The sequence below is a fragment of the Staurois parvus genome, unplaced genomic scaffold (genome assembly GCF_062004578.1).
Source record: "Staurois parvus isolate SC_StPar_1 unplaced genomic scaffold, SC_StPar_1.0 ptg000172l, whole genome shotgun sequence".
Lineage (NCBI taxonomy): Eukaryota > Metazoa > Chordata > Amphibia > Anura > Ranidae > Staurois > Staurois parvus.
Window position 1 is genome coordinate 5,179,416 of NW_028317968.1, and position 15,622 is coordinate 5,195,037.

The window sequence follows — 15,622 nt, forward strand, 5'->3', positions numbered from 1 at the left end:
AAATGGCACACACTTACTCTTGCCCTGTGGCCAGTGCACATGCCAGAAAGGGTCCTCACTGCAGAAAGAATCAGCTCTGGGTCTTTAGTATCCACCAACTGCATTAAAAGGTTCACACCATTGTTCTGGAAAATTCTCTCAGCACCTGCATCCTCCCTGCCCAGAACGATCAGATTGTTGACAGCCTGCAAGAACATTTAAATATTAATAAGAGATTGCACAACAAATGTTCAACATATAAAGTTTTATAGACAAAGCCACAAATTTAGTACTGTTCGGCATGTATATAAGGTACATAGAATGATTATTGCTATAATATTATGTTTATTTACTGTTATTATTTTTGTTCTGTGCTTTCCAAAAAATGGCTGTTAATATTACAGAACTTCAGAAATCAAAAATATATTTTGTTACCTTTTCTCGTTTTTCTTTTTCACTGTTTGGGTCCAGCAAGATCTCAAACATCTGCTGAACACGAGAGTCAGTTGAGAACTGGACACGAAGCTGTAGGAGTTAAGAGAGAGGTCAATGTAGTGAGGTAGCACATGATTTATCTATTTAAATTATTTAATTCCAGGGAACAGTAATGCTTGAGGTGATTGTAGCCGTATTGGTGCACTTGCGACAGAAACAATTGAGTACTGTCCTTGATACTTTTTATATTTGCACTAACATACAATTTTGAGGACAAGCTTTCAGGGTATGTCCCCTTCTTCAAGGTCGGAGCAGTACTATTACAATGTTTTAGCAGAATGTTACAAGTTGGAGATGAGAGGGAAAAAAAAGCAGAAAGAAACAAGCCTAGGGTTAAACTAGAGATAAGATACAGCAAAGCAAAAGCAAAGACTGGGGGGGAGAACAACAATCACAGAGAGAGTCATAAAAATGTCAGATAATGATTGAGGAATCCCATGTCCAAATTAAGGCCCTTATCTCTTGTGTCAAATAGAATTATCATTCTTAGTTCAAAAGTTTTTCTTTCCTGAATGGATTTGAAATTTCCTTTCAGAACTAAAACATTGAGGTCTCCCAAAGTGTGATCTGGTTGTGCGAAATGGTGTCCCACAGGGAACAGTAATAAAGGGAATGGGCTTTCCAATGCGTAATGTGCTTAAATGTGCAAAAACAGCAAGCGAGAACACGTTTCCCACTACCCAGAATGCAAATGGGTCCCTATGTGCAATGTGCTGTAACCCAGAGCAGCCAATCAATTTCTTCTTTTATTAATGTGACCTCATTCTTGCAAAACATAATGGGGTTGATTTACTAAAGGCAAATATTGTTGTTCATTTTGCATAACTTAGTGATAGTTGTAAAAAAAATATCACTTTGCAAAGAATATACAATCATAAGCAAGGAAAATAAAAAAAGAAAAACATTATTTTTGCTTGCACATGATTGAATGGTGGAAGTCAGCTGAACTTCACCTCATTCCCTAAGCTCTGGGATAATTCCCTTGCAAAGTGATTAGCCTACAATATGTGTCTTTAGGAAACTACCCCCAATATACAGCTTTGAGATATATGGAATTATCAATTATATATTTCTTTAAAGCAGCTAGCACATCTGTGCTGTGTGATCTATTACAAAGGCTTTCCATAATATAACTTGAATACATGAGTTAGCAATTAATGTGTGTATAAAGAACTATATATACAGTACAATATATTTTACTGAAGTGTGGTTTTGCAACATGCAGGATCTTACCTTTTCTTGAATATTACTACCTAAGCGGTGCAGAGTCTCTATAAAGGTCTTATTCCTTGGCTCTATTGTTGCACATCTCTGAACATCCTTATATGCTTGATCCAGCTTCTCCAGTTTCTCCAGAGCCTGGCAGCGTCTAAACAAGGCTTTGATATCTGATGCATCAACATCAATAGCTGAAATTGAACAAAACAATGTCTGACCTATCTTTGTAATGCTACGTTGTAGCCAGTTGATTAGATACATCTCCCAATTTGAATTATTAGTAAAATAACAGTTTACAGATATAAGACAGTCAAGGAAAATGTTCTACAATTTTTTTACCTTTAGTGGCATCTGAGGCTGCCTGAACATAATTTTCCTAGGTAAGGAGAAAAAAAAAAGTCAGTTCCTTAATAGTTGGAGAAAGTAAAATGTGGCAGGTAAACAGATTTTACCAAATATTTCCTCTCAGCACAAAGCCACACAAAACACATTAGGCTAAATTTACAAAGTTTTAATGCAGGGATAAGGATTTTTATTTACCTATGTGATTTTTTAAAAATTAATTGCATTGCACAATTTTTGAAAAAAAAAGGATCCTAATCCTGGTATGTTAGCTTTCTGTATAGCAAATATTTACTTATGAATAGAATTAAGACTTGATATATAGATATATATACACTATATTGCCAAAAGTAATGGGACACCCCTCCAAATCAATTAATTCAGGTATTCCAACCACCTCCATGGCCAAAGGTGTATAAAATCAAGCACCTAGGCAAGCAGACTGCTTCTACAAACATCTGTGAAAGAATGGGTCGCTCCAAATTTCCTTGCTACTAAATATTCCATGGTCAACTGTTAGTGGTATTATAACAAAGTGGAAGCAAATGGGAACAACAGCAACTCAGCCACGACGTGGTAGGCAAACTAAAATAACAGAGTGGGGTCAGCGCATGCTGAAGTGCACAGTGTGCAGAAGTCACCAACTGTCTGCAGAGTCAATAACTAAAGACTTCCAAACTTTGTGTGGCCTTCAGACTAGCATAACAACAGTGCGTAGAGAGCCTCATGAAATGGGTTTCCATGGCTGAGCAGCTACATCCAAGCCTTACATCACCAAGTTGAATGCAAAGCATTGGATGCAGTGGTGTAAAGCATGCCGCCACTGGACTCTAGAGCAGTGGAGACGTGCTCTCTGGAGTGACAAATCATGCTTCTCTGTCTGAAAATCTGATAGACATGTCTGGATTTGGTAGTTGCCAGGAGAATGGTACTTGACTGACTGCATTGTACCAAGTGTACCAAGTTTGGTTGAGGGGGGATTATGGTATGGGTTGTTTTTCAGGGGTTGGGCTTGACCCCTTAGTTCCAGTGAAGGGAACCCCTAAGGCATCAGCATGCCTAGACATTTTGGACAATTTCATGCTCCCTACTTTGTGGGAACAGATTGGGAATGGCCCCTTCCTGTTCCAACATGACTGCGCACCAGTGCACAAAGCAAGTACCATAAAGACATGGATGAGCGACTTTGGGGTGGAGGAACTTGACTGGCATACACAGAGTCCTGACCTCAACTTGATACCTCAACCTTTGGGTCGAATTAAAGTGGAGACTGCAAGGCAGACCTTCACCTCAGAGATCAGTGCCTGACCTCACAAATGCACTTTTGGAAGAATATTCAAATATTCCCATAGACACACTGCTAAACCTTGTGGACAGCCTTTCCAAATTAGTTGAAACTGTTATAGCTGAACCCTACAGACTAAGACTGGGATGCCATTAAATTCATCTGCATGTATAGGCAGGAATCCCAGTACCCAATATGCTATGACATCCAACTACAAGCAACACAATGGCTGCCAATGCAGTTTTGGTTATACTTTAAGCCAAGGTTTCAAAACAGTATCATCTATAATCTTGTGCAACAGCAAAATTAAAGTGATTGTAAACTTTTTTCCATTATTAATGATAATGTCATACTTGCTCTGCATAATGGTTTTGCAAAGAGCAACCCCAGTTTTCTTCTGGGGTCCCCACCAGCGCTCTCTCTCTCTTCAGTGAGTACCTCTATAGCAAGTTGCTTCCTATGGGGGCACTCATGTGTGCTTGATCCTGAGTCGCGCTGACTGTGTTTATAGAAACAGGCAGTGTGGGTCAGCCCTGTGTCCTGCTCCTTCATCACAGAATTTGATTGGCAGCAGCAGGAACCAATGGCTCCCGCTTCTATCAATCTGCCTTCTGAGGAGGGAGAGAGAGGAAAGAGCACTGCTCTCAGGCACATGGTTGGAACAAGATCAGGCTCAGGTAAGAATAAGGTGGGGCTGGGAAGGATCCTGTGGCACAGAATGCATTCAGTTAAACAAAAATTAAGCCTTAACCACTTTTTTTGTAGATAGAGTGAGAAAGGGTTAGAACCTCTATTATGTTTTGATGGTCTCTTTATGTCAAGGAGATTGTTAAAGCAGAGCTCCACCCAAAAGGGGAAGTTCTGCTTTAAGGGCTGCTCCCCCGCTCCCCATTAAGGATTGGGACCTTTGGGGGGCGGGGGGGAGCGTGTACCCGAATTTAACAGGTACCCGCTCCCACTTCCAGTCCGATCGCCTAGAAGACCGTTAGTGAAAGGTGTCCTCCCTCCCTTCCTGCCTGTAGTCTTTTGGGACACGTGACAGGTCCCAGAAGACTACAGGACCATTCATGAAGTGCAGGACTGACGGACAGGTAATTGGCTGTTTTTTAAAGTCAGCAGCTATAGTTTTTATAGCTGATGACTTTTATTTTTTGACAGGGTGAGTGGAACTCCGCTTTAATAAAGTGCAGCTTACCAGTCCTTAGGTGTAGTAGCTGCATTAGTTTTCCCTTTTTTAAGCTTTTTTTCCCTTTTTTTCACTTGGGGATTCTCCCAATTATACCCTGGTGGCTACATTCACTCTTTGCCGTATCTGTGGAGGAGTAGTGTAGTCACCTTTGGACAGTAGCAGTGTCAACCTGTGCAGAGGGTATTGTTAGGTGGACTAGTAAATTTAGATGGACTTTAGGTAGGTGATCAAAGTGTTAAAGCGTAAGTCCAGCCAACACTTTCAGTTATAGCATTATTTTTTTCCTTTTGAGATAAAGATTTTACATATATAAAAGCTGACAACTTGGTCTGTTAAAGGAAGTTGGAAAATAACAGACTTACTGGCTGGATCACTAGGTGAAAATAGAAAGAAAGTCTAAAAACAAAAAAGAAAACTAATGAAGCTCTCACAACTAAGGTTTGGTAATTTTCAGTATATAAAATGTTTGCTTGTTGAAATTTAGATTCACTTTAACTTCCTGATGTGCCACCTGGATAGGAAGTATTGAACAGCCTATGCACAGGCACACAGACAAATAAAAAAATTAACAAATTCCAACTTTTCCCAATTCTATACTGTAGAAGAGTAAATTGCTGTTGCTGATAGGAAAGAAAAGAGGAGAGGTACCTTCTAAGTGCAGTATTAAAACATTTATTTAATAAGCCACAAATGTAAAAACTCACAAAAATTGGGTGGTAAATTAGAGGCCTCTGGAAGGAGCAGTAAGCTCTGAGCGCGTAGCCTCTCTCTTTTCTCAATGCCGAATTTCCTCCTGTGTGACGTCACGTCCGACCGGCTTGCGGTTCACACTGGTTCCAATCCCATTTGGCCAACAGTTCCTGAAACTCCTGACCATCCACAACATATTGGGACCCTCACCACCCAAACACCATCACCCCACCGGACGGATCCCTGCAGGACACACCTACAGCTAACCTTAATGATGGGCTAATTTACCTCCCCACTTTTGTGAGTTTTTACATTTTGTGGCTTATTAAAAAAAGTTTTAAAACTGCATTTAGAAGGCGCCTCTCCTCTTTTCTTTCCTATCATGTACATAGAGATGGCTCACTCTGGGATGGGTGCCACCTAAAGCGGTTATACAGTTATGGACTTTATTTGGGACTTACAGACTTTTTGTATGTTTGTTCTAATATCACTGGAGATTGGCCAACAGTGCGTTGAGAGTTCTATAAATTACTGCAGTTTAAGTTTCTTACAACACACCTTTTTAAGGTAACAGGCTGATCTGTTACGATACAAGACAGCCAGCAGCTTCTTGTCTTTAGCAAGCTTTATGGCTTTGCTGTAACAGTCAATAGCCTGGACGTAATCATTTTCCTTGAAAAACGAATTCCCATCTTCTTTCAGCTGAACTGGGTCTTCCATCTGAAAAAAAAAACATAAAAAAAAAATACATTGTTGAAACACCGTAGAGATGATACCTATTTAACATTACCTAGCACAAGTAACTAGATGGGGCTGATTATACAACTGAACAGCAATGTGCACCTACTGCTGTACAGTACAATGACAGTAATATAAAAGGTAACAATTGTCCTTATGTATCATCAATGACAGCTTATCACTACATATGCCAATGCTAGCATTAATAAATACATGTTTATTATGTAGGTTATAGGATCACGACGCCTTAGTATGTACAAGAATATTTCTTTTCAGCTATAATGTGTATCATAAGAAAATAATCATAGAACGTTATAGATAAATTTACATTATCTGCAGATTGATTGTACTGTATATGAGGCAGAGGCTGTTAGTACTGGGGTCTGGGAAATATCCTACACGCTACACATTTGTCTACACATTTGTCTACACGCTACACAAACAGCTGTGTGTATTCAGATGACAGGCAGCTTACCATATATGGAAAGTGAGTTGTCCCCATTGAGACAAGTGTCCCTGTCACCTGTCCACAGACCACCACAGAACAATGTGTTTACCATGTACAGAAAATTACTATAAAACTATAGATTTTTATAACTTCTATGGAAGAAGTGATATTAAAGACACTCTTCACCCTTTCTACACCTTACATTGAATGGGAGCAATTCAATAAAGCATCTGAGACACTTTCCTGGGGTTATGACCATGATAAATAAGTCCTGTGCCAAATTCACAAGACATACAATAGCTTTTTCTTGTCATTGCCAACGTATGTGACAAATTCAGCTCGTTCTTATATGCAACCTTTTTACATTCTTCTGCAGTAGCTGCAACAAATTCATTAAGGGATACCACAATATCAAGGATAAGAAAAGTGGAGACCTCTTCCATGATGGAGAAAATGGTGTAAGTTCTGAGATCAGTATTTACAGTTACAAGTTGCGCCAATTGTTGCACAGATGGGAAACAGATTTCTAATGAGTGTTCTTTATCATTTCCAGGCACATTAACAATTCGTGAATGAAAAAATTGAATGGGATAAAGGGTCATTATCAATGGCTTTAAAGAAGCTTATGCAATAAATGGCGAAAGGAACAACATTCCAACTGTAAAGTACAGTAAGCAGAACTGAATACGCTAAATCCAGAGCAGTGTATAGCTAATTTTAATTGGTTATATTAGGTTACTGAACCTAAGCTGGCTGTACACTATACGATCTGATTGCACAATCTCCTTTAGATCTACCAAAACTATATAATATGGACAAACCTAACCGATGCATTCAATATATCAAAATAGGCAGGCCCTGTCACTATACAGTTGATGGCGGATCTAAAGGAGATTGTACAATCAGATTTTAACATGTACGGTGAGCTTTAGATCCTTGTTCCGTGCACTATTTTATGAAAAGAAAGCTAAACAGTGTAATAATAGTCTTCACCTAGAAGAAGGGAATTTATTTATTGGTGTCATCAGTTACTGCATTTTACACTTCCTTCACTGAGTGAGAATGTAACTATCCATAATCATGTAAAACATCAGTAACATAACATAGCACCTTATTAGGTTTTAGTTTTCATTGCAGTTATTGTTACCTTGTCAGCATCAACCAAGTAAAATACAAATAGATGATCACATAGATATTTACTGTATATCCTAGATTTAAATAGTATCAATATACTCAGAGCCAAACAGTTTAGTTGGTTTCCTTATACATACAGTACCTCCCAACTGTCCCTGATTTCGAGGGACTGTCCCTGATTTGGAAGTCCCTCTGTCCCTCTTTCCTTTTCATGTGCTCTCATTTTGGTCTGATCTATATATCTATATATAAAATGCACTATTTATCTTTCAAAAAGTGTTTCCCCAGTGCTAAGCCTTTCATCCAATTTCTAAATTGTTGCATTTGTAAACTTCAAAATCCAATAAAAAGTAGTATTGGTGGAAAAAAAATCACTTTAGGCAGGTTTAACTAATCTTTTTTTCTCTAATTCTCCTTTAAGGGGACATGGCAGGGCTGTGTCCTATGCCTACGTATATTTGCTAATAGGTGTCCCACGTTCCCATCTCAAAAAATTGTGAGGTATGCGTATACTGCAATGAGTTAGGCCCAGGGGCAGACTGACAACTCATGGGGCCCCGGGCAATAGGGGACCATGGGGCCCCTGTGTCCTTGATCAAACTCAAAAAAAGCCTATGAAAAAGGTACCAGGGGCATCTCATGGGGCCCCCTACTGACCTCGGGCCCTCAGGCAGTGCCTGAGTTTCCAAATGGTCAGTCCGCCCATGGTTAGGCCTCATGCACAAGGGCAGAAAAATGTCTGCTTGCTTGCCTCTGAATGTAGCTCTGTTTTAGCCAGTGTGTCTAGGCACATTGTAATGTTTAGGCTGGCAGTCGAAAACAGAATGTTTTGTCGATCAAAAAATTCAAATGGTGCATATGATTGTGCGATCATTTTTTTGTTTCTCTAAAACAAAAATCCAGCATGCTGGATCAGGCACTTTCAATTGCGGCAATTAGATCGCGTGTTTAAGCTGGCACACTAATGATGTGAAAAACAAACAATCTGACGATCGACAAGAATTTTCATTTGGTTTTCCACTATATGGCCTGCTTTAGGTTTTGGAAATGAAGGGCAGCATTTTGGGGCTAAAAAAATTTTCAAAACCTGCATTTAGGGTGGAGGTTAATGGCATAATTTACAAACACACGCAAGTAAATGCATATAAACATGTGTAAATTCATTCAAGCACCTAGAATAAGTGAATATTCTAGCCAAAAAATTGAGTTTACGCACATATGCTTCTAAACGCCATGTGACCATAAACGCACATAATTGCATGTAATTACACGCCAAAACAGGCATTTTTTATGCTGGATTTTTCTTCCTGAGAGAAGAAAGATTCAGCGTAGGTGCAAATATTATAAAACACACGTGTACAGCCAGCCTTATACTATAATATGTATTATACTAAGGGTATGATGATAAATCTTGGAATGACTTATTTGTACAAGTAAAATAGCGTAACATGCTGTGATTACATCTACGGTTGATGTTTTAGATGAAAATGACTTCAACAATCTGACAACCAAAGCAAACATTGTGGTAGACTACCCATAGACAAAGAAAACCAAAGTAAGCAGTGGAATGAAACCAGTAACCACACTATTAATAATAATAATAATAATAATAATAATAATAATAATAATATCATCCTAGATTGTAAGCTCCAAGGAGCAGGGACCTCCTATCCCTCTTGTATTGAACTGTATTGTTGCTGTATTGTCTCCCTTTATATTGTAAAGCGCTGATCAAACTGTTGGCGCTATATAATTCCTGTATAATAATAATAATAATCAGTAGAAAACAAGACACATACAAGAATGGCAGTTGTCAATATATATAAATAATCAAGCATTATTATATAGACACCAAACTTCCCTTTTTGCCCAGTTGAAGTTTTTGTATTACAAAAATGGTAAACCTGACTGTAGAAATTTGAACTGTGATCTCAGCATATAAACATACCTTGATCGGCATTATGGGATCCTGGACTTTTCCTAGCTCTTCTCAGGCAGCTTGTGTCCTTTGTGATATATATAGAAGTGAATGAAATGGTCCAGGACTGTGGAATGCTGGGACACCAAACACACACAGGGGTGTCCTCTTATAAGAAAATATTTAAAAAATTGATAGACAGGATCCTCATTGATGAATTGTCAGACATAAGTTTAAGCTAAACAAAGTTTCTTCACGTTCCACATGTTGGCACAGTAATGTACATGCAAAGACTTGTAGAGCACTTAAGTAGTGGTAAACCCCCCTGTTGGTGTTATCAAGCCCACCTGCCCTGCCATTTATGGAGGTGACTGAAAGCTGACCACTGGGACAGCTATAGGCATGAAGCTGATATAGTGGGAGACGATCCAGAGCAGCTGTCAGTGCTGGAAGTGCCTAGTAGCTTCTGGAAAATCAAGTGTGCCCATGTCACTGGCCAGGCTCATCCACTCCCAATTTTGTTTCTTCTTCTGTTATGACGCTGCAGATTTTATGTCTGTCATCCCATGGCCTATCTAGTTTATTATTTCACAATCCAAAACAATTGACATTCTCTAGCAAGTAAAATAAAATGTATGGTGTTATGTTGTGCAGCCCCATTATATATACATGTATACATGTTTAATATAAAGTGTCATATTCCAAAAAATGTCATTGCAACTTCAGGCTGACAGGATCTTCTCATCCTACATGTACAGCTTGTGCCATCTTGCTACTGTTTCCCCAGATTGCAGAATCAGCTTAAACTAAGCCTGCCATTTGAGAAATACAAAGGATGCCCTTGATGTTTGGCAGGTTGTTGTGCAGATTCATTAGCTTCAATATTTTATGAGTCATTAAAGCGGTAGTAAAAAAAAAAATTAAAAAAAAAAAAATTCCCTACAAAATAATGTTATAATGTACTAGTATTCATCACATACCAGCACATTATGAAAGACTTATGCAGGCCATACATGGTTAGAATTCCGAACGATTATTCGTCCAAAAATCGAAAACGTTGTTTGCTCGGTAATCCGATGGTGCCATCAATGATTTCGAAAATCGGCCAACCAAGTCATGAAATTCACCCAGGGGCGGACTGACAACTCATGGGGCTCCCGGGCAATAGGGGATCATGGGGCCCCTGTGTCCTTCCCTAAACTCAAAAAAGCCTATGAAAAAGGTACCAGGGGCATCTCATGAGGCCCCCTACTGACCCCGGGCCCTTGGGCAGTGCCCGAGTTTCCAAATGGTCAGTCCGCCCCTGAATTCACCCCATATAACAGGCAAAAGTTCTGTTCCTTCCAGGTCATGGCTCATGCACATATTCTTTTCGGAAAAATTATTGTACAATTTGACCATCATTGAGTCGAAAATCGGTCGTTTTTCAGGAATTTTCCAACATTCCCGATCACTGAAAAAGAGAGGAACCACAAAAATCGGCCGGTGCCATTGACCCACTAACAGAGTGAAAATTGGCCGATTATTCTTAGGTCCACTTTTCGGATGAAAAATAGATCGAATTTCGACCCATGTATGGCCGGCCTTACTTTAGAATGGGCTCTGTCCGCTTGATTGGCTGAGCTGCGATGACATCATTTCAACACATGCATGCGGGAGTTTAGTCCGCGGCACAGAGCTTTAAAGGTACAACACAGGTATGCCGTTCCTTCAGAGCGCATACGCCTGTGACATCACCGGATGCAGGGACACTGAATATCGTTTAGGAGATATTCCTTGTACCTATAATGTAAGCTTTATTATAAACTTACCTGTAGATGCAAGTGTCTAGTAGGAGCTTACTTCCACTTTAGGCTCCATACACACGGGGCGTTTTCATAATGCTGGTAACGTTAGCTGTGTAAAGTCACATTAAAAACGTGAGTTTTTCAGCTTTTTAAAATGTTTTTCCATTAGCATTTTGCCGCAATCAGCAGCGTTTTCCCACGTTTTACCACGTTTGCATTTTATCAAACAAAAAAATTTTGGGGGGGTCAAAAAACATCCAAAAACGTCAGTTTGTGGTGTTTTACCGCGTTTTACAATGCTAGAGTGTTTTTCCAGCTAAAAACCTCCTCTAGAAACCCACTAGTCCTGGGGGTTTTTTTCCAGCCAAAAAAAGTCCCAGTCAAAAAATGTTGAGTTCAGTCTATATGTGCATGGACACAGGATAACATGCTGGGGGGTTTACTGGCTGTAGAAAAAAACGTCAAAAGCCAAAAACAGCAGCTGTAAAAATGTCAAGTGTGCATGAGGACTTACAGTGATTCTAAAGGCTTATTTTTTTTTTTTAAGAAAAAATAACAAACATGTCTATATTTACCTGCTGTCTGCAGTGGTTTTGCACAGAGCAGCCTGGATCCTCCTCTTCTAGGGTCCCCCGCAGGCTCTTCTGGCTGTCAGGTGCCCCCACAGCAAGCAGCTTGCTATGGGGGCACCCGCTGCTCCATGTGTCCATTCACACACAGAGCTGTGGCTTGGCCCTGCCCCCTCTCTCTTCCCAATGGCTCACTGTCTGTGATTGACAGCAGTGGGAGCCAATAGCTCCCACTTCTGTCTCAGCCATTGAGACTCCAGTGCACATCGCTGGATCAAGACGGGGCTTAGGTGAGTATTGGGGGGGTTGGGGGTGATGCTGCACACAGAAGGTTTTTTACCTTTATGCATAGAATGGATGTGGTGGCTGCATTAGAGTTCTTTATCAGGTTTTTTTTTCTTCATTTTCACCTGGTAATCCTGCGAATAACACACTTCTTGTCCATGGGTGGCTACACTCACTCCTCCACTGAGTCTATGGAGGGAGCCAAAGCTGGACTTCAAGCCTGTCCTTGGTTCATCTCCTTTACATTGAGGTGATTGGACTAGTAGTGTACACAATAAAGATAAGGTTTCTTGTGCTTTCTTTTAAACTCACAGAAAGTGACAAGGACATTGGAAATATGGCAACATCAACAGGTATTTTCTGTACTTGCTAAAAATGTGCTTAGTCTAAAAAATGTAAATCAATGCAGCCACCAAATCTAATGACTGTTAGGATGCAATATATTAATTTTTTTTAATACAAACACAATTTAACCCAGAGCTAGCTTACAGCTAATCTGCACAATTCTTCTGGGTTTGTGCTTCTTTTGTCAGTGACTTTTTGAAAAATTGAAGCGGAACAGCCAGCAAATGAGTGTTTCAGAAAGACTGGTCAGAAATGGCAGCCTCTAAGTTTTGTTTATAACAGGTTTACTTTAACCACTTCTTGTCTGGCCCATGTTTATAAATGGCTGGAAGGGAGCATGCAGGAGCAGGTGGCCATTTATAAATGTCCTCCCGCATTCCCTGCCTGTGCACGCTCCCTGGGAACACACACACCGCAATCCTCCAGGCACAGCGGAACACCGATCGCTGTACAGGACCCGATCATGTGATCACTGATTGGCCAATCAGTGATCACATGAATAGTAGTAAGCAAGATGTCACTTCCTGACATCATTGCTTACTACTAGTGAAATTTGTAATAACCACAGAGGTCACATGGTACAAGCCTATTCACAATAGCCTTGTACCATGTGACAAGCTGTGACCAATCACAGCTCTCACAGTATTTCTCAATGGCTGCAAGAATGCAGCCAGAGAGAAGTCGAAATGATTGCTTTCACAGCCTTTATGGGTGTAAAAGCAATCAGTGTAAAGAAAAAAAAAATCTTCATCACCCCCCACAAGTAGTACAGTGTCACTATGGTGATACTGTACTGCTAGGGTGACAGTATGTTAATAAAAAAAACATAAATAATAATATTAAATAAAAAAGTAAAACAAATTTTTGAAAAATTATAATGTTTGCTTATAAACTAATTTGGGTTATTTGTTTTTTTACTAAAAAGATAGCTGAATACATTTTGGCCAAGATTTATGAAGATTATTTATTTGCAAAATTTTATAAGAAAAACACTTTTTTTTCAAAATGTTTGGAATTTTTCATTTATATAGCAAAAAAATAAAAATCCCAGTGGTGAATAAATACCACCAATATAAAGTTTTATCTGTCTCAAAAAAATCATATGGGTACAGTGTTGCATGACCACGCAATTGTCATTCAAAGTGTGATAGCGCTGAAAGCTGAAAATTGGCCTGGGCAGGAAGGGGGTGAAAGTGTCCGGACTTCAAGTGGTTAAGGCCCTGTTTACATCTCCAGTATGTGTCACAAAATGCACCTAATGCCATGAAGTTTGGCATCCAAATGTTTTTAATGGGTCTGTTTTACATATATACGTATTATTGTGGTCCATCATCAAAATAAATTCAGGTACATTTTTGTTCATTATGGGGCTCATTGGAGCATTTGAAAACACAGGATACACGCATTTTGATGTGCTGCAATGCATGGCCACTTAGAACCACCACTAGCAAAAGGCCATGTCCTCTTGACCTAGCTACATTTGGGAAATTCAAGGCTCTTATCACACCTCCCGAGATGCTAAGCACATAATTTGAGAAAACACATGATGAAAACTAATAAATGCAGACAACCACACATTGGAAAATGTCTTGGATTTTTTGGTAGAGTGGACAAGGAAAATATCCTTGCCTTAGCACTCTGCAAATGCATGCCAAACACCCTGGGAGCCCTCAGAACATATTTTTAGTGCACTTTTATTGACATGAATAGTGGAGTTTGGCAAACTATGCAAGCTGTAATGCCTGCCAAAGGTTACAGGCAAGATCAATGCTAATGTAAAGTGACCCAAACATACTGTGCTAACACTAGACTATTCACTATTCATGTAAAGAACATGCAAAGCATTTGGAAAACTTTATTAATGGAAAATACTTGCCTGTTCTTTACGCCCATGTGAATAGGATATTAATATAAGGGCAGTGATTATAGTTCACAGGAAGTTTTATTTTTATTAAGTTTTTTACAGCATACATCCCCTGTAATGTGGAAGGGAGGGTGAGACTCTGATGTAATGGTGGGTCTGCAATGTGAAGAGGGGTCTGTGAAGTTAGGGGAGGTGGTACTATGAAGGGAAGGTTGTTTTGTAAAGAAGGGGTAGGGGGGACTATGATGTATGATGTAGAGGTTGCTCTCGGTCAGACTTTTATAGATTTACACAGGTCCTGTGGGTGGATATAGGGGCGGAGCTCTTTTACATGTCTGCTGCCATGGATTGGAGTCAGGAAAGGAAAATTACGGTAAGTATTTGATACAATTTTCCATTTTTTAGTTTTGGATAGAGTGCAGAGGGATTAGAACACCTGTCAGTTTTTATTGATGTCTGTATCCCTGTTTCACTCTCTCTATTTCTCCTGTTTACCATTATCAGTGAAAGTAAAAGAAAATCTCAAATGTTGGGTTGTCCCCAGAAAAGTAATAGAGAGGAAATCGTTCTGATGGCCTGGGGGTCCCCAAGAAATTCCCTTAACCTCTTCACACCGAGCGCACACAAATGTGTGGCCTCTCGACGTCTGGGCCTTGATGCATGTTGCCTGGCCGTACAGGTCTATAGGGGGACCCAAAACTCAGCAATTCCTAAGGGGGTAGTGCTACATAAGTTTATAATATCTATATTGTTGTAGTTTATATAACACAAAAAATGTTTCTTCTTACATTGTGATGGTCTCTCTGTACGATTTCTTTAGGGCATATGCACATGGCTGTAAGAGGGCTTTACAGTGCTCAAAGCTCTCCATAAAAACTTTCCCATGATCTGTACAGCTGTCCATAGACAACAATGAGGAGACTTAGTATGAGGTTATGTGCTGGGCGTTGCGCAAAGTGCATGTGCAGACAGATTTTGTGGAGCACACGTCCATATGTCTGGGTTTGCTTTACATACCCCCTGGCACATAACTGTGCACAGCTGCATCTTTCAATTGTTGTCTATGGACAGCAGTACACAGCAGCTGTGGGTCCTGGGAAGGTTTTACGAAGGCTCTGGAAACGGTACAGTCTTCTTGTAGCCATGTGCATGAGCCCTTCAGCTCACCGCAACATTACAACCTGATTGTACAATCTCCTTTTCATCTACTAACAACTATGTAGTGCAAGGGACTGCCTGATTGGATTAAAATGGATTGGATAGATGTGGTAGGTCCTCATATTATATTGTTTATTATCTCATTTTGGTAAGTCTAAAGTTGATTGTACAGTCAGAT

The 15,622-nt window shown here is 39.8% G+C and overlaps 1 protein-coding gene and 1 long non-coding RNA gene across 2 annotated transcripts in view; one reads left to right on the plus strand and one right to left on the minus strand.

Moving 5' to 3' along the window:
* The window catches only part of UNC45B (unc-45 myosin chaperone B), a 39,226-nt gene extending 29,533 nt beyond the window's left edge, over window positions 1–9,693 (minus strand). Inside the window, exons 1-6 of the mRNA XM_089676607.1 lie at window positions 9,467–9,693; window positions 5,757–5,918; window positions 2,032–2,068; window positions 1,708–1,883; window positions 415–504; window positions 18–185 (exon numbers count right to left, since the gene is read on the minus strand). Coding sequence (XP_089532733.1) covers window positions 18–185; window positions 415–504; window positions 1,708–1,883; window positions 2,032–2,068; window positions 5,757–5,918; window positions 9,467–9,478 — 645 coding nt within the window. The 5' untranslated portion in view covers window positions 9,479–9,693. The remainder of the gene's footprint in view (window positions 1–17; window positions 186–414; window positions 505–1,707; window positions 1,884–2,031; window positions 2,069–5,756; window positions 5,919–9,466) is intronic.
* LOC149462612 (uncharacterized) lies at window positions 6,759–9,172 on the plus strand. Its single transcript, XR_016312637.1, has 3 exons — window positions 6,759–6,842; window positions 6,938–7,054; window positions 9,000–9,172. It is a non-coding gene; the product is annotated as an uncharacterized LOC149462612 (long non-coding RNA).
* Window positions 9,694–15,622: the final 5,929 nt, after the last annotated feature.